The sequence below is a fragment of the Vanacampus margaritifer genome, chromosome 14, assembly GCF_051991255.1.
Source record: "Vanacampus margaritifer isolate UIUO_Vmar chromosome 14, RoL_Vmar_1.0, whole genome shotgun sequence".
In the NCBI taxonomy this organism is placed as follows: domain Eukaryota; kingdom Metazoa; phylum Chordata; class Actinopteri; order Syngnathiformes; family Syngnathidae; genus Vanacampus; species Vanacampus margaritifer.
Genome location: NC_135445.1, coordinates 17945014 through 17967687, shown reverse-complemented (window position 1 = coordinate 17967687; position 22674 = coordinate 17945014). Strand labels below are relative to the sequence as shown.

Genomic DNA, 22674 nt, shown 5'->3' with positions numbered 1-22674 from the left:
TGCTACAAGGTGCACTACTGCTGCAGAAATCAATTTTCTTTCTACCCAGATTATTTTCTCTAATAATAATTATCCCTCTACCGTAGCCATCACATACACGCTCTTAAATAAATCCTTCATTGTAAGCAGTGGTGTAGTAGTAGTACTTTTTTTCCGCTTTTAGAAAAAATGCCCTGTTTTAGTAAAGTAATCATTTGTTATTACCCACAATAATAAAATGATCATGAATGAATTAGGAGCAGTTTGTAATGTAAAATGTATTTATTGTGAGGTAAACATGAATAATATGTTATCTACTATAAAATTAAACTACATTATATAAGTTTGTTCGGGCTATAATTACTTTAAATTATTGTATACAGTGTACAATAACTTGGTAAACGTTACTTAGACCTAAAAATAAGGTAGGGGGGGAGGGAGGGGCCTCTAAGATCATCTCTGGTCCTGGCATTTATTACAGTTTCATTCATCTAACATTGCAGTCTGGCATAACAGTCTTTGCAAACTGGGTTAATTATACAATTACTGAAACAATTACGGGGGTTCCCTACATCAGTGGTTCTCAAATCGGGGGTACGTGTACCACTGTGGGTACGTGAAAACACATCAGACGGCACATGGGATTTTAAAATATATTTAAAAAGTAGCATACATGCAAGAAACCATCTTGGGGTTTTGTTTTTTCAGTTTCTGCTTTTACTTAAAGTTAACTGAATTAGATGTTTCGAATACCAACCTATAGCATGATCCCAAAGGTGGTTATGTTGATAATTATTGCACAAATATTTTTAACCATTAAGACAATTACTTCTTTGCTTGTTTGTTTTTTTCTTATACATAGTGGGACTGTGGCCAAAGTTAAAACCAGTTCCCAAATTAAAACCAGACACAAGATGGCACAGCACTGTTTTGTTTTGTTCATCCAAAATGCTTTGCGCTGGTTGGGGGTACTAGGCTGAAAAAATATTTTGCAGGGGTTACATCACAGAAAAAAAGTTTGAGAACCACTGCCCTACATGATCCAAATCTAGCTAGTTTAGGGCTAAGTTGCTAACTTTAGAGCCTAGCCGAAATGCTCAGTTTAACTATAATGTATTGGCGACAAAAAACTCTTCTGTACTGTGATATTCCCAGTAGTTTAAAAATTAACAATGATTTATTTGGAAACAACTTCAAAACTTACCTGTGAATGATGTGTATGTATGTACAGTATGTTCGGATAGCCTGCATGTCGTCACTCACTGGAAAGACGTTTATTTATTTCTGTCTCACTCACATTTGATATAATCTCGCAGGAAACAGAGCGACCTGTCAACCAACTAGAGTGGCATTGGCACCCATGCGTTAGCAATAAAGTCCTCAGCATCAGTTCTCATGCCTTTAATTAACCAATAAGACAGTGAGTGCAGGCCAGCCAGTTCGAGGCAGCGGAGGGTGGGTCATGGCCACTGATCTATATATTACTGGATATCCGATAGCAGAGCCCCGGCTCTGGCAGAGCCGATCCAGTAGTATATACAGATCAGTGGTCATGGCTGAATGATGCGCAAAAAATGCACATCTAGGAGGATTTAGAAGTAGGTAGACGCAAAACTGACTGAAAAAGAAGTGGGTTTACGCCGTATACCCGCGTATTCCCTGGACTACATCACTGACTGTAAACATATTGTTCCCAATGATGTGGTATGGTTTTCACAGTTTCACCAAGTCAGCTGGAATAGGTTCATATTCAGCCAGTAACCTTGGAAATGATAAGCCGAGATCGGATGATACATTGTAAATTGCATAGTCCACAATGGAAGAAATTTAGAGAAACAGTTATGAACAAACTTGATCATGGGAAGACCATGTTTTTATCACCTGTGAATGAACCACTGGGAGGTATTGTCCCGGCTCCAAACGGCCCAATCCAGGCCTGAACTCCAGAGTTGTGAGACGCTTGCTTAGTGATTTCTTGCATGATCCATTCCCGAACAGTTTGCAAAAAAAAAGAAAAAAAAAGAAAGTGGGAATGGTCCATAAAGCACACCAAGTTAGCCGCTCCAGGTTAGCCACTCTAGGCCTGGCCAGGTCCACTAAAAGCACTTTATTTACTGATTTTGAAACAACAGGCCGAAGTTAGGGATGGGCGAATACCTATATCAGGTATCGGTATCAGGCCGATACATTACCTTATTTCAAGGTTTATATCAGGACCCAAAAATTAGGAAATTGCCATTATTTTGAGCAATTTTAAAGAAAAATGTTATATTGGGCTATATATTGGGCTTTCTTTAAAATTATGTCATTTTTGGGTAGGGGGCTTTTATGTGCCAAAAGTACTAGTGATATTGGTACTTAGTATCGGTATAGCTAACTACTCAAGTTTAGTACTCGTACTGATATCAGTCTGAAAAAATATGGTATTGAACATTCCTATCTGAAATAGACCCCCCTTGGTGGCCCGCCTGGAATAGACAGCTCAATCCAGGCCTGAACTCCAATGATGAGATTGCTAATTTGCAGATTAAATGTCAATAGAACAAGTACCGGTCCTATGAATAATATACTTGTTCAACATGAGCCATAAATCTTTACCCTTCAACAAACATACAGTATTCCTTTCTTTTTGGGTCTCTTGCTGTCATTCTTTTTATCACCTGCAGCAATGTGAGCATAAAACTAAATAAGCATTGGACTGTGTGTGTACTTGTGTGAAAGCATAGATGCATTAAGTTTCTGAATTCTGCTGGTATATAGTACACTGAGTGGGCGTACACTTCTATTGTGGTTATGTTTACACGCCCAGGTGGCCTCAGATTAACATTGATTTTCAGCTCCAAGGAACATTTTCCTCAGAAAAAGCGAGCCTGCGGCATTTCTCAGCTAGTCTAAAGACCCCAAGAACAGCCATCAAAGGCCTCCTCCAGCCCACAACCCTCCTGGGCGCCCCAATACCTATATCATCCCCCCACCCACACTTAAAGCCCACAGAATGTCTCCTAACAAGGCAGAATAAAGCTGAATTGAGCCAGCACATTTGTTTTTAGTCTTGTTTATGTTTATCCTGGGGTGAAAGACTCCCTTGGTGAAATGAATGATTTTTTCTCTCTCTGCTTAATTGGACTATTGTGGAGAGGTGGGAGTGAGAGAACCATGGACAAAACAAACTTGAAGATAGACAAAATCCTGCACGTTTGGTCAACTGTCTTCAGTTCTGATGTGAAGAAGTGAAAAATTCTGCTGAATCACTTTCAAGTAAACGAATTAAACGAAACAATTTCTCCTGCTATGCTTAATTTGGGGCTTTTATATAATCAAATTCAATCATTATATAATTTATGTTATGTAATGTTTGTACAGTAGCCTACTGTGTATCTTTATCGTCTCATTTTCAATACATTTTAAAAACAAACTAAATGCTCAACTTTGAATGTATTTAGGATTTTTTTATAATCCATGCAGCATCACAATTAAACTAAAACTAAGCTAAACTAAAAAAGAGCAAAACAAAAATGCAGTAATGTAAAATGTTCATCGAAAATTCCCCATTATTTTTAGTCCTAAAAATTATATTTTGTAAGACACTGTAACATGACGAAGAGTTTATATGTCCTTAAATGTAGGAAATAAAAATGTATTTGAATGATTAAACTAATATGTGTTGCACATAAATAAAATCAAATAATAATTAATAAATAATGTATGAAATTAAAATTGTGCTAAAATGGTTTAAAACAAATAAACAAAACAAGGTCTTTAGGATTACATTCAAATGTACTGTACTAAAATGTTAAATACAACTGCACTATACATAAAAAAATTACTTTACTTGAAAATCACAACAAAAATAGCTCATGAAAGTTTACTCTCATAAGATCTGATATCTAGCAATTTTCCATGTTTTTCTTGACATTAACCAAAATCATTTACAGTATATTTTTTCATCAGTATCTATGACATTTACAGTACACTTTAGTGCTTAAAACAGTGCTTTTTTAAACTTATTTCTTTACATGTTTTCTTTTCTGTCTGTTAGTCACACAATAAACCTTTAGTGATAGCGGGCATAAGAATGAACAAGGAATAGAAGAAAACAAGGCAGTCTAATTACGTTTTCCATGACTGCAAATTCTAAAGCCATTGTGTTTAGGAAAAATAGTGGTTCAAATAATCCATTAAAAAACCCAAATTTAAATAATTGTCTTTCCCATAAGGAGTTTATGTAATCACTGTTGAATTCTTAAACAAGTGAATAGCACATTGTGGAGTAGTACAGTCAACAAGTCAACTCATCTGTACAACCCCTATTAGGAACAACTCAGAAAATAACTCATAAACACAATTTGCCATAATACACATTCACCTTACTATGCAGGTTAGCAGAAATGCAAAGCTGTTGCAGCACCATTTTTATTTTATTTTTATTTTTTGCATCCAGGCCACTGGTTTATTATTGCCATTTTATGTTTGCGAGTGTTTATCAGGCGTACATTTTCTATAGTGATTATCCTATTAAGTAAACCCACAAGGATTGATCCATCTGCCTGAGAGTCAGCATGTATATTTTAAGTGAGTATACTACAGTATTTACTCATTCAAAAGGAAGTTCATTGCATAAAATTCCCAGCAAACAGCTAATCATTATTCTATTTAATGCAGCTTCTCAGGTAATCAAATGCACATTTGATTGTATGACAATCATGATAATGACAAAGATAAGAATTCCCCAAAAATATTTAATGTGAACATGGTCTATATTCTGTGAGCTATTGAATCTGTGGGATATTCTGTATTATAAAAACAAAACCCAGATAAGACAAAATCGGATCTTGCATTTGTGAGGGGAAATATTGTACTAACTTGCTTTGGTTGACAATGTACATATGTGAATAATTGTGCAAAACTTGAAAACTGATCATGAATCAAAAAAAGAAAAAAGGCATTTGTGAAAATGTTAATGATCTCTATAGAGAATAAGGACCATTGCCTCTTGCAAACGGGTCAAAAATACCGAATAAGACTCCAGAAGTTAGTAAGTTATAATATGCCTTTTCTGCTTTGTAATAAGTGAGTGTTAATCCATTCAGAGTGGAGCCATCTCCAAGGTGATATTCTGTCAAAAACACATATCATGTAGATTATTAACATAAATGTCTGCTTAGCTAAACCATAGTACTATAACATCACCATTTATTGTATGTATGTAATCTACAGAAGAAGAAAAAAATGAATCTGTTGCTCCAATAACCCATCTGTAGAGCAATGTTGGTCATCTACGTTAAAGGCTGGAAACAGTAATGTGATCATCTGAATCTTTGTCTGGAAAGACCATTCAGACGCAACAAGAAGCTGCTGTGTACATTAAATCCCACCTCAGCAAGCTGAGTGTGCTATTGTTAAGTATTATCTACAGTATTTTGACAAATACACATGATATGGCATATGTGCGTTTCAGTATGCATTCCCAAATCATATGCAATACTATTTTTCCTTTTAAGTCTCGGTTTGCAGATAAACCATTTAAATTGTTCACAGACTGTGTGATAAGGTCAGGAGGTAACCATAATCATCATTTTGGAACAGTGTGAAGATTCTAACCACACTTTATGGAAATCAGTCTGGTCTCACCGCCACAGTCTCCATAAATATGCATATCAAAAATTTATAGCAAATTATGCTCCTGTTTTCCTGGCAGGCAATTGCTTACTTTTTGTTTTTCGTCTTTGTCAATCTTCCAAAGTCATACAGATGGATGATAAGAGCTGTTTACATGCCTTCCCAGCATATCTCATTTCCATTTACATTGTAGTCGCCATGAATTCATAACATTGTCTGACATGGCTCAAACCAGATATTGTACAGCCTGACATAGATTGACAACGGGGTTTTATTAGAACCAAAGAGATATGGCAGGAACATGCACGCTGATGGCAAACAGCAAAAATAATACAGATTTAATGGAAAATAAGATGTTGAATAAGTTGGTGGCAGATTGGCTAACTGACACAAAACATGTCTGTGCTTTAATTAGATTTTTATGAAAAGAAAAATGGAAATGTAATATAAATAGAAAACAGTTTTGTTGTGGTACATATAATGTTTACATGACCGCTTAAATACCGCTTGTTAGGACATTTGTACACTCTTGACTAGGGATGTTCAATACCAGTATGATTAACTAACTACAGTCACCAATACTGATACCAAGCACCAATATCACTAGTACTCTTGATACATAAAAGTACAAAAGAAAGACCTATATATCACACTATAGCATTTTTCCTTAAAAAACAAGAGCTATTGGAAACGGATGGATGGATCAAACAAACATATCAAAAATCAAAAATACGCACACATCAAAAATACACAGGCGCTGAGGACCAGGAAATACCAAACTCCTCTATGAGCTGTTGAAGTTGTGCCTCCAGAGACAAAATGTCTTCTTCAAGATACTTTTAATCTTTTACTGTATTTACTTCAAGCCATCCTCAGAATCAATAACCCCTCCCCCTCCATCTTCACCTCAGAGTGCTTTATATCTCTCAATCTTTCACCTCGGCCCAGAAAAACCGACAGACAGCACTGATGTGACCCCCAGCAGTCATTTCACACCTTCAGTCTGACGTGTCTGGTAAATATATCCACCTCTCTTAGCGGACGAGCCGCCAATCTCCCCCCACCTCCACCTTTCACTGACAAATCCCCTGAGGCTCAGCCAGACACTATAAAACTGTCTTTTATGCCTCTTCTTTTTCACTCTGAATGTGGAACCTACAGCACTATATTGCTGCAATGCATTGTGGTTTACCCAGAAAGTGTTTTATTTCTAGAGCTCAGTTTCAGTGAGTTTGATCTTACAACATGTGCAGAAGTGTCATACAAATAATGTTGTTCTTCTACATTTTGAGGTATGTGCTAAGCGTTCAATCAGATTACTTTGATGCCAACTGCTAAGAGCCCATCGGTGGCATATTTTCACAGGATGTGGCAAAATGGAGGATGGAGTGATGTATTGACCAGAAATTTTATTCAACAAAATTCTAGTCACTGAAGCGAAATTTACTTTACACACTACTCTATATCCACACTTAGATTCAGGCAACTCACTTAAAAGCATGCAGTCAAGGAAAGTGATGGTATAAGCCGGGGTGTCCAAATCCGATCCTTGAAGGCCACTATCCTATCCTGCCTGTTTTAGATCACAGGCCTTAAACTGGTCTGTATGTTTTGGATGTTTCCCCTCCTCTAACACACCTGAATGATCAGGATTGTTATCAGGCTGCTGCAGAGCTTTCTGATGATCTGACCATTGAAAACAGTTTTTGTTTGTTGTTTTTGGAGGAGGAGAATAACATCTATAACATGCAGGACCAGAGTATGAGAGCGATGCTTTATATGTCTTCCAACAGACCTGATACAAATGATCAGCTCATCAGCAAATTTTGCAGAACGATCATTTGAATTAGAAATCAGATGGGTGGGTGAGCCAGAGACCAATGCTTTATATGTCTTCCAACAGACCTGATACAAATGATCAGCTCATCAGCAAATTTTGCAGAACGATCATTTGAATCAGAAATCAGATGGGTGGGTGAGCTTCTGATTCTGCTCCACTATCAATTTTAACCTTTTAATGCACATAACCACCAGTAGATCGCGTCATCAATGTAACATTTTAGATATGATATTAACACAGCTTGAGAGTTCGCTATAGGCAAAATGGCTGAATTTTGTATCTACCATTTGTCTACTGCTGATTATAAAATAACAGAGAAAGAAAGTGTTTTCTTTCATTTGGTAGATTTGGTGCACAGTATTTATAATCATTGAACACAATATTTTGTGGTTGTTGAAAATGTTAAAATGCTCTAAAATGTCTGGCAGTAATTAAAACTCATGCAAACCCAAAAACGTGTAAATACGTTTTTTAATACTTTGTCCTTCACTCCCCAAAACATAGTTATACGTTTTTCCCGTTTTTTTTTATATGCAAGAGCATAAAGAAGACTTTGATGCAGCTTCTGACATGAAGAGGTGGCTTAAAGCAATGGTAGTTATTACAGTAGTTATAGCGGAGTATAAGAGATCACCTAGGGCTATGTTGCAAAAAGCTCTTGTTGACAGTGTTTTCAACAGGAATGTGAATAATGATGAAACTTAGCTATATTCTAATGCTAATTGCTGCAAAACAGAAACATACAAATGTACTTTTTTGTGATGAAAGAAGAGACTCTAATCTTTATTTTGGTAGGTTTCATGTTTTTTTAGCAATAGAACACAATATTCTGTGGGCCTTGCAAAATCAGTAAAAATCCAGTAAAACAGCCGGGAGCGAAGGGAGTTGCTTCAGTGCAAATTGCAGAGCTACTGCGTTTGGCACTGCATGGTCCAGACCAGGTAGGCACTGAACATGCTAGAACTCACCAATCAATTGCAGGGCATATATAAACAACCATTTACATTCATACCTACAGTATGTTAAATTTAGATTAGTCACAGAAATTAACATGCATGTATTTGGAAGCCATGTCAAGGATAGAGGGAACACACCAACTCCACACAGGAAAATCTGAGCTGAGATTCAAACACAAAACCTCTCGACGTACTAACCACATTTCACTGTGCCACCTATCAAAGTGACCTTTGAATCTAAAATGCATCAATGTGACTGGATAAAATCAATATTAATTACTTTTGTTAGTAACTCTTGTGGAAATAAATCAATACGTGACAGAGTGACAGACAATGGACTATGATATTGAGCCCATATTGGCATGATATTTGCTATTCAGCTTGGCAGATAGTTGATTTGAACAGTTGAACAGAAGGAATATTCCCTTGTTCATTCTGAACCCACTTTGCTCACAAGGATAGCAACAATCTTGGCATGAGATCAGTCGCACAGATGTATTAGTCCTTTGATGGACTCACTGCACTTCCCTTTTTAAACAAGTAGAGCTTTGAGAGAAAACTTTGCTATTAGCTGGAGGCCATGAAGCACAACACATTTTGCGTTAAACAACATACTGTGATTTATAGATGTAAAAGGACATAAAGTGAAGATGTTCAGTTTTTTCTGCATGGTATATTTAAACAAAATATAGCTCCTACCTTGGCCAAATACGACAAACAAACCTTGGAAAAGTGCTTGTCTACTGGTCCCAGCGGACTTGAGATATTTGCTTGTCAAAACCAATAAAACGCATAATTTGGATATGATGTCAACACTTCTGGTTCATGATTGGATCTTAACTAACCAATCACAATGGCAAATTGATTTGCATAATGTTCATGTTAAATATGTTGCATATAAGCTTGGTAAGTTTACAACACATTACAGCCATATTATCCTGGCGTCCACTATAACTAAAAACACGAGCTACCCCCCCCCCCCAAAAAAAATCAATTTTTTTCCCATGTTGTTCTTGTAGGAAAAGAGTCAAAATCAGCACAGACACACACAAAATTTTGCCCATCAGATAAAAATGCTGGTCTGTATGGGCTCCGTGACATCTAACTATTGTTTTGGTGGTGTGAATTTGATCATATTTGTCCTGTCTGGCTGGAATTGTGTACATGCTTTTTACTGGACAACATGAGTGGGAACACTATTTGCACTTCCTGCTCCAAAGTCAGGCAAATGTACCACTACACCATCAGTGACTGCTGTTGTTTAAAAGTAGTCTTAATCAAATTATTCCCTAAATAAATCAAATTACAAGTTAAACAAAACAATCTCAGAAAATTGTCCCCCTCAGCCTTATCTCCTGCAGATGTATAGGTTTAGCTGATCACCACTGGGACTCTAACACTTAATAGTCCGCTTGTTTAAAAGTTATTAGCTAATTAAATAGACTGAGGAACTTGCATTTAGAACTGCAGTTTGAAGTAGAACCTTTATTTTCATTGTGAAGCACATCTTTCACAACATATTTTGCTGCTGTGATACATTTCCTGGACAACTTCAAATTATTTTGTTGTGTCACGTATTTGGTTGACAGTAGAAGTCTAAATCCAACTCCTTCTTTGTCTGTGCAATTCATTGCGATGAAGACTGTCCCCAGTGATTTTTTTCACAGGAGCAACAATGGATGTCTATTGATCAGAAAATGAATGAACGCTGTGCAGGAAGAATCAGAAGGGATTGTGGGTACCAGAAGCCTGGGGATGTTTTCAGCCATCAGGTTATCAGAAAAAGAAGAAAGAAATCACAACCGTTTTGTCTCTTGTTTTGTGTCTTTGATTTTCAATGTTTATTTTGTCACAACTCCCCTCTTGCTGTCTGAACATTTAAATTTGACACAGGATTTAGTGAAGAACACGAAGGCTTTAGAATGTACTGTCAATTAATTTTGATGAAGCTGTAGCAGAAATTGTGGCACACCTGGTCAGACAGTTTCTGAGAAATTTGAAATTATGTTCTGGAAGAGGGAGGATCGATAACAGTATTACTTGATGGTAATAGACAGGTTGACTGGTAGATATGTGGATGGAAGTTTGGGGTGGAAGAAATAACCAATGTACAGTGGATGCCTGCTCTTTGTGGGGGGTGATGCTTGCTCCTGACTGCAAAGAGTGAATTCCAATGCAAATTAGTTGAATAACTATTTCCCACTCCTGCTGATTTTATGGAGATCATCCTTGGTTATACAGTATGGTCGATCTATTCGTCCTGTTGAATCCCCCCTTTATTGAATCCATTTATGTTCACGGATGAATTGGTAGATGGTTAGTCGGTCAGACAAATTACTGCAGGGCTCAGACTTCCGTTTCTTGTTTGACGGTCCACTTAGTCACATATGAACATCGTCATTTTGGTCAATGAATGTCAGTTATGTTTAATCAGATCAAACTGACCCTGCCAATCCGTTCAGGGACCTAGGCGTTCAAAAGCAGCGATCAGATTGTTGCCGAATTACAGAGTGAACAGATGAAGCCTGGCAGCACAATGGAATAGTGGTTAGCATGTCTGCCTCACAGCCGAGAGGTCCTGGTTTTGAATCTTAGCTTAGTTTGCATGTACTCCATGTGCTTTTGTGGTCTTTCTCCAGGTTACTCCAGTTCCCTCCCACATTACCTAAACATACATTTAGGATTAATTAAAACTATAAAGCCAAACGTATCATATCAAATACAAGACATTTTGAGTCCTCTATTTCAAGACTATAATATTCATACACATGCATTGTACAGCTAATCCTTTAGAAGGCAATATCACTCAGGTGATGGCTTTTCCAGCGACCTTGCAAAATCAGCCCAATTGAGAAAGGACAGACAGAGATACTTATTAATAATGGGAAATGTTCTTTCTGATTTTTGGAAATACTAATATGTTTGATATGTCTGTTTATTATTATATTTTTGACAGTTATAAATGTACGAATTTAAAGCATTGTGCCCGAATATATCAAATATGACACAAATGCCTCAAATGCCAGTTTTGCTTCCTTTAAACTGGCAATTTGAGATTAAATTGAATTAAAAAAAAATAAAGCATTTAGCTTAATTGATTAATGGATGGTTCATCATGAAACTTAAACCAGTCTTCACATGTGGGCATACTGTAGCTCCACCAACAACTGGAAAAAAAAAAATTTAAACAATGAAACAAAACCTTGCAAATAATTTCTTCACTCTTAAGACTCATTATCTGGTAATTCTGGCATATGTAAACCGAGTTGCATTTTTCATTGGCCCATTCTTTGCATATGTGACAACAAATCCAATGTTGCCCCAAACTACCATGTTGGCTAATACTTGCTCTATATATATATACAGAGCAGTGGCTGAGGCATGACAAGGTGCCTGAATCTCTCCTCTAACGAGTCCACATGATTTGCTGCTAGAATTTGTCTATATATGACACCTTTTTCAAAATATATGGAGTTGATTTTTTTTTACTTTGGGTTGTGCAAAACAACTAACTGGCACTCATCTCAGCTCACAATGTGCTATTCTCTTCTCAGACAGTACACAACCCCTGACCATTTAGACGAAGAAAACTAGTATTCCACTTTTTCGTTGCGCCCTCTGGTGGAGAAGAAAATTGAAATGTGACAACTTACCCGTGATACAACTAGCCCCGGTCTCCGCTACTTCCAATTACTCTTCGATTGAAATAACCCTGAGACCATCATGCATCGTATCTCAATGAATGAAGTATTCAAGTTTTGTTGATTACCCTTCCGGCTTTCTTGGTTTATGGTCTGCCACCTGGTTTCTCCTCCACACTTTTGACAGTGCTGCAGTGGCGTGCAAAGAAGAAAGAAACAGGAACAAATATATTTTACACATATTACAAATATACAATAAAATTGAATAATAATAACAATGACCAGGGTATCCATGTTAATCTTGATCCGGACCTAAAAAAAATGGTAAAACCTCCCATCTTCTTCTATAATTTCCAATTTCATCCTTCTAATGTGTTCTATATTGCCTCAAATAACATTTAAAGTGTGCTATATTAAGTGAAAATCTGTTAATAGTTTTAAAATATAATCTGTTTTCCTAATAATATAAGTAAATATACCGCTTCACTACAATTGAGCAATCCAATACAGTTGTTAATTATAAAGTTGCAGCTGCCTAACACTGGCAATTGCTTTTCCCGAGCACCTTATATCGAATTCAGAATGAATGCACAAGAAACTGTTACTAGCGAGATATCAGCCAGAAAGTGTGGGGAGAGGGATACGTGTCTTTGGTCACAACCTACAAAATATTTAGTAAAAAGTGATTTGCCTCTGTTGATGTCACAGTTGTTGGTTTCCTAATTGAATAGGGTGGTAGTGTGATAAATTTTAGAGAGAAAAAAAAGAGTTAATCTCTCGAACAAACACAACGTAGCGTAGTGAAACGGAAGCGAATTACACTGTGGTGAGTATCGTATTGTTCCTCTTTATTGTTTGAGCAGTGCAAGAAGTTCAGTCTGTTCCTAAACCACTTACAGTTTTGACTCAAAATGGATTTTAATGTTCTTACGTTGGATATAATTCAAGATTCTAGAACCTATTCAAGCAACTTATAGCTTTTATTTATTTATTTATTTATATCAAATCAAAGACGCCACATAATTTGATTTGTCTAGCCCCAGTTGCTTGGGACATGTGTTGAAGTCAAATATCTTCCCTTTTTACACAGCTGCAAGTCTGCCAAAGCCTCAGGTGAAGACAGCTTCTCTGGGTCAGGCTGGCAAGGCGCGATCACCTCTGCTTCCTGTCTCAGTTCCTACAGCGCCTGACATACCAGAGGAAGGAGGAGCAAAACCCACAGAGGATTCAGCTACTAATGTAAGTAGAGAACAAAGCAATGTTGCAAATGCTGATGATTGGTCGTCAACGTGGAGAGGTATTATAGGTTGATATTTCGCAAAAAGGAGTGAAGGGTAAGGAAAAGAGTAGAAGGCTCGGTGAATATGAATTGCGGAATGGGGCATACAGAAAATAAGAACTCAAGCTGAATGAGGAGACCTTCAATGGCAGTGGTGGGCAAGCAGGGCTATCAAGGCCTTTTTTGTTGGCCTTAGATGCTATCATAAGAAGTGACCTACATTTACAATCTAAATGATTATATTTGTTTTATCAATTTGTTCCCAACAGTCTAATCTCTCCATTTTGTAATTTTTTTTCTTGGCTGTACTGCTTCCAGCAGAGTGTGGATTTTATATGTTTGTCCAATCATATTTCAGCCTCTTTGTTCTGCCTTGTTAATCTATAATGCCCAAGGCCTTCAGAATCAGTATTTCTGATGGGACTGTTTCTTTAACCAATTACATTCATATTCATCCTAAGAGGGACAGAGCACTGGTTTAAAATAATATCAGCATTTTGCCATTCTCTGATTGATCAGTGTAATGGTTCACAGAAGTCACGGTCTGATACAAGTTGATTAAAACAGAAATAAGCAACAAAAAGTTCAAAAAGCATTATTTTCTGTTTGTTTTCATTTACTTTGAGCAGACAGTAGTGCAAATAACAGTTTGTCTAAAATTGTGTCAATTAGAACATTTAGAACTTGGTATGAGATGCATGTTACCAATTAAAAGTACTTGTTTTATTTACGTCCCTGCCACCATAAAAAAAAAAGATTGTCTACATTGCCAGAGATAACTTTCAGTAGCATGGGAAGTTAGTTCATCCAGCTCATTCTTATCATCAATATTATTGTTACTGTTTTTTTTTTTTTTTTTTTAAACATTTTAGTCATCAGAAATATCCTTTTTTATATATGCCAGCACTGTATATTAAACACTAAACAGAATAACTCAAATACAGCAGCTTTTTGTTCCATTAAACAAGCTCAGCTATCACACTAAGTATTCATATACTATTATATTGTTTCCTACTTTTATTTTTAATAGATTTTTGTTTGAACTTTTCTAATGTAAAATAGGTACCTGGACACAACAAAGGTTGTTTTCCAAGTGGTCTCCTTAATAAACGCTCATGTTATTGAATAAGTCTTATTTGATGTACGAGCTGTAAGCTCGTTCAGTGCAGTTTAGCGAGAGATCTTGAGAGACTTGGTAAGCTGGTCTTGCTCAAAACGGCTATCTGGTGCCAGTCGCTAGTCTCTTAGTTCCTGGTGATACAGATAGTCCATAAACATCCATCCATTTATCCAAAAACAACGAAATAGTACAAAAAGAGCACCGTAGAGATAGCCGCTAGCCGAGCTATATATTTGTTTAAGGATTCCCATTAGTCCATACCAGTGCAGAGTCTATTCTTCCTGGGGTCCACTTGATAATCAATATTTAACCTAAAAAATGACAATTGGCTTATTTTCAAAGCACAGACAATTATGTATTGTATGTTCAATTCAACAACTGTCAAGATCAAAACAGAAGAGTAAAACAAAAACAAAGACAAAAACAGGACAAGTGAATAACAACTATACCTACATTAATGTAGCATAATTTCACCACTGATCATAGTTTTTTGTTCAAGATTTGATTTAAAGCCAACATGGATGCTCATTGATATCATTTGAGGAGTTGAGAAGGTGCGCTTTGGTTAGCACTTGCGCTAATTTGCTATTGTCCTCATCGCTACTAAACACTGCTGCGTCTCACCAAAAAAAAAAAGAGAGATCAAGAGTTTTGTGCGAGTGAATGCCTTATGTAAACAAATGTGCAGATGACCACTTATCTGTCTGAAAAAATAGTATTGTGTAGATTTGTCCTTATCGAATGACATGATGTCACCTTTTTTTTCTTCATGTTTTCTGCCAATTGACAAACTGATTTCGGCACATTACCTCCACCTGGTTTGGAGTGCAGATACTGCAATGAACTTGCATATTAGTCATCTGAAGTGTATGCATCAAACCGTTACGTCTGAACCGAGATGGTTCATGACACATACGTACACCCTTAGACCCCTAACTATTTATGCAATTATATTTAAAAGCAATTGTGTGAGAAAAATTTGAGAGTATGAAGGACGGAGAAGATAAAGAGAAACGACAAGATAAAGTGAAGTGGTGCTGGATGTCGAAACTTGTTAAATATTCATATCTACTCAATGACAATAGAACAGGACAAGTGGTTGCCATGACGACAACAAGGAGAGGACAGACAATGATAGAAAAATTAAGACAGGAAAGTCCAGAAACAAGAGAGGGTGAAGGTGGATAAGAGGATGGAGTAAAAGAAAACAGGATGAGTGTGTAGCCATGGCAACGGGGGTAGTGGGACTCTTCGAGAGTAAGGAAGAGGAGAAACGGGTTAGAAGCGCACAAAGTGATAGGTGTCAAAAAAACGAAATGTATTGAGCGTTTTGGGGCAAGTGTTAAAGGTCAGCAGTTATTTTTCTTCATTTGCTCCTCTATCTCTGCAATTGATCTAGTCTTTTCCCATCAATCCTTTTTACTCTCCATTACACACATGTCCAGCTAGCTACAGACTGACACAAATGGAGTGGAGTCATGACACCCATTGGCATTTTAATCATGTCAGATGAAAAAATCTATATATTGATCTTATTTTTACACTTATGAGCAAAAGTTTTAAGCCATCATTGCCTTTTCATATGATTATTTTTACATAGCCGTTAGATGTTAGCAATTTTTTTAGCAGGTTTCTGTTCCATATCTATATTATAAAGGAAGGTCCATGCAACTTTATATTGTTCTGTTGTTTGTTTTTTAATAGTTGGTTGCTGCTATTTTTATTTTTGCCTTAGTTGTGTTTACTTTAATAGCTTTAGATTATTAACTTGTCATATACTTTAAACAATATGCTCCCTGCTTATAATTGTAATGAATTCATTTGCTTATTGTAGCAACGTATAGGCCTACTACATACTGTATATACAGGGAGAATCAAAACAATGTAATCTAATGCTTAATATAAAGATATCAAGTTAATATTGAACTGGTTTGAGGTGAGTATGTTGTTTCGTCAACTGTTCTGCTCTGGTTTCTGACATGACTCATTGGGAAAATGAATTGCCCAGACCTGGTCTAGTGTATAGTTTGAGGCATATTACATAAGCTTTTAGCACTTTAAAAAAATATTTTGTCAATGTTCTAATAGAAACTTGAGTGTTGGCAGGGTGTTTGTTTGTTTTTGTTTGTTTTTTTAATAATGCAGTGGAACCTTCATTTAAAAATGTAATCAGTTGTGATGTTGTGACGCTGTACATTATATCATAAGTGAAAATACTTTCAAATGAAAAAATAACTGCTCTGTGCTTTGTGAACCACGTTGTACTGTGGGATACAGCAGACATTTTGGCCAGCGTTATCTGGTGAACATAATAAAGGTTGTGTAGCCATACAACATAGCCTGTTAAAATTCAAGAAAGGGAAGAAACATATGTCCACTAAGCCTTGCTAACACTATCACCAACGAGCTCTCGCACCGTGGCCAAAAGCAGAAGCAGTGTTCATCTCACTCGGTGTGGTCAACTCTCACTGGCTGGGACCTTGAGCAAGATACTGAACCCCCAGTTGCTCCTGATGCTGCGTCATCAGTAGGTGAATGAGTAGTCAAAATGTAAAGTGCTTTGAGGTACTTGTAAGTTGAAAAAGCATTGATGTAGCATTTACCATTCGCTGGGGCTTCAGTATGATTTAAACAGCGGGTCACAGATTCACAAACATAGAAAAGGCGCTAGGTGATCTTCTACCAACACCCTGTACATTGTCTGAATAGTCTTTCTTTTAGAAAGAGCTTTAGTTAGAATTTTTAAGAACTACTATAAATGAATACTATCTATTTTTTCAATATAGTATTATTGTTATGCCATGTGACAATATCAACTGTAGCACGGACATTTACATGCACAAAGTCCCAGAGGAAGAAGGTAAGAAAGTCAATAAACTGTAAACATTTTTATATCCTGAAAGATAAAAGAAGCATAAAGAAAATGTGACCATTTGGTTTGTTTTAGTTATTTAGACCTTATACCTTGATTTTTTGGCGTTGCACTGCTGGGTAACAAGAGAGTGAAACCAGGTCAGTTGGTAATCAGAGACAATGTGAATGGGCATTTTGTCCAATCGATGAAGAGTAGTTGATCCACAACTGAGATCAAAAAGTAACTGGGCTCGTTATAACTTTTTTCTTTTTTGGGTTTTTAAATAGAAGCTTCATCGAAGGTGGGCAATCTGTGAGAGTGGCCGGAGAGACTACATGAGCTTTTACAGCTCCACTCAGTGTGAATGTGTAAAGTTAAATGCATGTTAAGTGCATGTTAGATGTCAAGCAAAAAATGTAACAATACGGTATTTAAAAAAGTTCTCAATGTGTTATAACAAAAACAACCGGTCATAATTGTCATTTTTTTTTTATACTTTTCACTAAGTTCCCACTTACTGAATGTGCAAATAACCTCTCAAACTGACCATTTGTTGTTAATTTGTTAAATTAAAATACCCAATTGTGTGCTGGTCTCTCCCACTTTTCTGGTTTTAAATGCAATGTTACACATTCTGGGTAGATGCATCCAATTGCCACACAAATCTAGATGAGTTAAAGCAAATAAAATATGGCTTTTATGTCGGTGCTGACAAATTTGTTATTTATAACTCAGATTATCCTATATAGATGATCCTAAGATTATACCTTTGAACCACCAACATGGCATTTTAACATCTCACTGCTAAATGATGCAGAGTTCAACAAAATTATAAGAAAAGAGTGGGCAGACTTTCTGGAAATAAATGACTCTCCAAACTTATCCCCATCTCTTCTCTGGGAAGCTGGGAAAGCGGTAATTAGAAATAAAATTATATTATATTCATCTTATAAAAAGAAACAGAATCAAAAATTTGAAAAAAACCTGGAAGATAAAATTAAACTGACGGATGAGTACGCAATAAACCCAAATAACCAAATATGGACTGACTTACAAAATACAAAAATACAGTTAGACGATGTATTATCCAAAAAGACAGAGTTTATAATACAACAATTGAGATACAACAATGTTGAATATAATAACAAATCAGGTAAATTTCTTGCAAACCAACGTCAACGCAATCGGGAAAAATCTCTTATAACGGCTATTAAAGGGACAACTGGTGAGTGTATACAATCACCAGAAGAAATTAATCACATTTTTTATAAATATTATCCCAACCTATACTCAGAAACTAACAAGCCTAACCTTGAGCATTTTGAGTCATTCCTCAGTAGCTTAAATATAAATCAGTTAACTACTGAATATGAAGATATGTTAGATGCGCCACTTACTATAAACGAGCTGTACAGTGCTCTAGATCAGTGGTGTCCAAACTCGGTCCTCGAGGGCCGGTAGTCCTGCAGGTTTTTGAGGTTTCCCTGCTCCAACGCACCTGTTCCAATCAACAAGGTCGTTATCATGCTTATGCAGAGCTTGCTGATGAGCTTCAGCTGTGTTGGAGGAGAGAAATATCCAAAACCTGCGGGACTACCGGCCCCCGAGGACCGAGTTTGGACACCACTGCTCTAGATAGTATGCCTAATGAAAGAGCACCTGGCCCGGATGGTTATCCGGCTATATTTTTTAAACACTTTTGGTTTATGCTTGCTCCATTATTCTTAAGAGTAACAGAAATTAAAACTAATGGTTACATCCGCCCACACATGAATACAGCAGCAATTAAACTTTTATTGAAGCCAGAAAAAGACTCCACCCTTCCGTCAAGTCACCGTCCAATATCACAAATTACTACTGACATTAAAATTATCGCTAAGGCCTTCGCATCTAGACTAGAAACAGTCATTTCGACAATTATTAATAGCGGCCAAACAGGCTTTATTAAAGGTCGTCATTCTACTTACAATATTAGGAGACTCTTTAACCTTATTAGTATGTCACAGCAGCATGATAAAAAGTATGTTATTATATCGTTGGATGCAGAAAAAGCCTTCGACAAAGTTAACTGGTCCTTCCTCTTTGCTGTTCTAAATAAATTAGGCTTTGAGAAGTCATTTATTCATTGGGTGTCAGTATTATATGATTCTTCTAAAGCTACAGTTACTACTAATTGGATTATATCGCAGAGTTTTACTCTACGGAGAGGCACAAGACAGGGATGCCCGTTGTCCCCTTTATTATTTGCGATATTTATTGAGTCGCTTGCATTAGCTATATGCCAGGATAACAGAACATACAATTAATCTATATGGCGATGATATTTAACTTTATTTAGAAGAACCTGCTATCTTGTTAGGGGAAGTATCTAACTTAATAACCAAATTCTCACATTTATCAGATTATTCTATTAACTGGATCAAATCAACACTACTACCTATTACAGAAAATTCATGGAACCCTGCAAGCCAGGACCCACATTACTCTTTTCCTATAGGTAATTTAAAATACTTAGGCATAAAAATCACCTAAATTAACTGATTTAATTCATTTAAACTTCACTCCACTTCTGGATAGCATTCACAGTGACCTGGAGCACTGGAATAATCTTCCTCTTTCTCTAATAGGACAAATAGCCATCATTAAAATGAAAGTTTTACCCAAATACATTATTTTTTCTCAATGATTCCATTCAAACCTACGTCTAACTGGTTCCAGTCGCTGGACTTGGCCATTACAAAATTCTACTGGAATTTAAAAAAAAAAAAAAAAAGCAAAGATTAATCTACTCTTCAGAAAAGCAAATCCAAAGGAGGTCTAGAGGCACCACATTTTATGCACTACTATATAGCTAACCAGCTACAATATATCATTCTATGAGCACAACCCAACAGAGATACCAACTGTTGGCTGGAACTAGAACAGAAGGATTGCCACCCTGACCGCCTGGTGGAAGGCACTAGAAATTCTACCATATGGCATAACCCCGACTTTCAATTTAACAATCAATCGTTTTATTGAGGTGTGTGGGAGCAGGAAGGAATTACACATATCTACCATCTTTTCTCAGATAATACGTTTATATATACACTCTGCTTCATCTATTCTTCCATCCTTTCTTTAGTCTTTCCTTTGGTCTCTTGAGGGCTCTCAAATTTTGGGGAATTTAAATGCTTCTGGAGTTGGTGAAACATTCTGGTTTGTAACCCTGTGGGTAGTAGGTGGTATCTAGTCGGTGCTGTATTTATATACTCACGCATACACACAAAAAAAGAAAGAGACCAATGATGATGACATGTTGAATCGGTAAGCTTACCAAATGAACAATATTGAGCTCTCTCAGGAAAAAAATAAATGAATAAATAATAAAAAAGAAAGCTGGTATAACATGAATCTAACTCAGTGTGATAGAAGCTTGGTTATTGTTCATTTGTTCTGTTATTTTCACACATGATCTCTGAGCCACTTTGAGCTACGCAGTAATTTTCCCTCCTGAAAAATAAAAAATACAATAAACTTGGTAGTAAAGTAAATTTCACACATTTTACTCTAGTGTATGTAAGCTTATAATGAGCATAACTGTATGTGTACAACCATCAAAAATGCATGATTCAGTGAAGAAGGTTGGTCCTAATTTCCAGATCGTTAGGAGAATATCCCCCTCATAGAGCATTGTAAAATAATGCATTGCTAAAACTTCCCTGCATTTGTGGACTATTTAGAGTTGTTCTGCTTTTTCCAATTGTAGAAGAAAGCAGGGAGAATTAATAACAGCCAGGAAGAATGATTGCCTTGATAAAATTCAAGGTTGGATGCTTGTGTATGTGCTTGTGCAAGACCAAGTGTACCAAATTTAAGCACAAGTCTTCCTACTGTGTTCCCAATAAGGGAATTGTGAAGAACGATTTCTTCAATGTGGCATGAATTGCTCACAGTTAATTAAACAATCCAGACCTTAGTGCGAGTGCAACCCAAGTCTAAAATTCAATAGTAATTACAATGACAAAGCATTCACTCTAAAAAGCATATTATATCATTACAACATTTACAACATGTGGTTTCTTCCTCTCTGTGTCATATTCTCAATAATGCACCTGCTTGCAGTTCTGACATTACAAGGGCTGTTTTTTTTTTTATTTTGGCTTTTCACAATCATAAAATTTGATTATCGAAGCGCAGTGATTATGCAAATTTGTGACAATGAGAAAGCACACTGAATGCAGCATGTTGCTTGTGCAGCAATGTAACGTGTATGTGATTTTGCCCTACCTGAGTCTGCTGTATTCTGTTTAATGACACCTCAGTTGATGTTGACTTTAAAAATGAACATGCAACAAAAACTATTACAACACATTGTATGTTTAAATGCAAGACATGCTTTGTTTTAAAACCCTTGGCCTGGCCTCTAGATACTTAAATGATACTCAAAGTTTACTCAAAGATGCCATGCATTATTAACTATTTTAACGTAGGCCTCCTCTATATGGGTAGAAAATAAAATAAACTCTCTTGAAGTCTTTCTTGGCAAATGAATAAATAATGACAATGTTCTAAGCACAACCTTTTTTGCTCCTGCGATCAACCGTTAATAATTATTCTTTTACTGGGGTTGGCGATGATTGAACCTGCACCACGACTAGTCTCCAGTTTGGGAGAGCATAGCACTCAGGCATCAGTGAGCTAAAATGATGGCAGTCTATAGAACTCTGGACCTTATTTGAATGGTTAGGAAGTGAGGTACGTAAAATGCTGAACAATTTTTTTCTTTAAAGGTCCCATAGTATGAAAATGCACTTTAGTGGGGTTTTCTATCAATAATAAACATCCCCGGTCTGTCTACAATCCAACCACTTATGTAAAAAGTCTGTCCATGACTTCATTAGCTTTCTCCTCCTTTCTAAAATGTGTGCTTCAAATGGACAGATTATACTTCCATGACTTAGTGACGTCAAAAAGACACGGAAGTGCACTCGAGCCAGCCCCCTCGGGTTAGTGGCACCACCTCCGATAAAGGTTTGTTACGCCCACTGAAATTCGAGAAGCTGGCTGCTCCTTTCTTTTTCTCCCCTTGCTCGCAAATGCTCCGTGGAGAGGGGAAACAATGATCAGGAAAAAGTGGTTGCTTCCTTCTCCCAAGTCTTTGTGAAGATAATGGATTAATTTTATTTTTGACGGACGTATACCAGCATCATTGCTCAAAGGACTGTTTTGTTAGTAAAAGCCTGTTCAGAGCTGGATTTGCAACACTTTTAAATATAATGGATCGGTCCCAACAATGTGACACGACTGCAAACGGAAAAGTTTAACATTTTTGATTTAGCCTTCCTTCCTGTTCTTTCTAATAAGGGATGTGCACCTTCTACCATATTACGGGTGTATTTTTAGT

The 22674-nt window shown here is 36.6% G+C and overlaps 1 protein-coding gene across 3 annotated transcripts in view; it reads left to right on the top strand.

Moving 5' to 3' along the window:
* Positions 1 to 22674, top strand: part of dcc (DCC netrin 1 receptor) — a 360471-nt gene that overhangs the window by 325145 nt on the left and 12652 nt on the right. For all 3 annotated transcript variants that reach the window (XR_013296680.1, XM_077586110.1, XM_077586111.1), the window contains exon 28: positions 13126 to 13274. Coding sequence is in view for 2 of the 3 variants with exons in the window: in XM_077586110.1 (XP_077442236.1) it covers positions 13126 to 13274 (149 nt within the window). In the remaining variant the exon portion in view is untranslated. The remainder of the gene's footprint in view (positions 1 to 13125; positions 13275 to 22674) is intronic.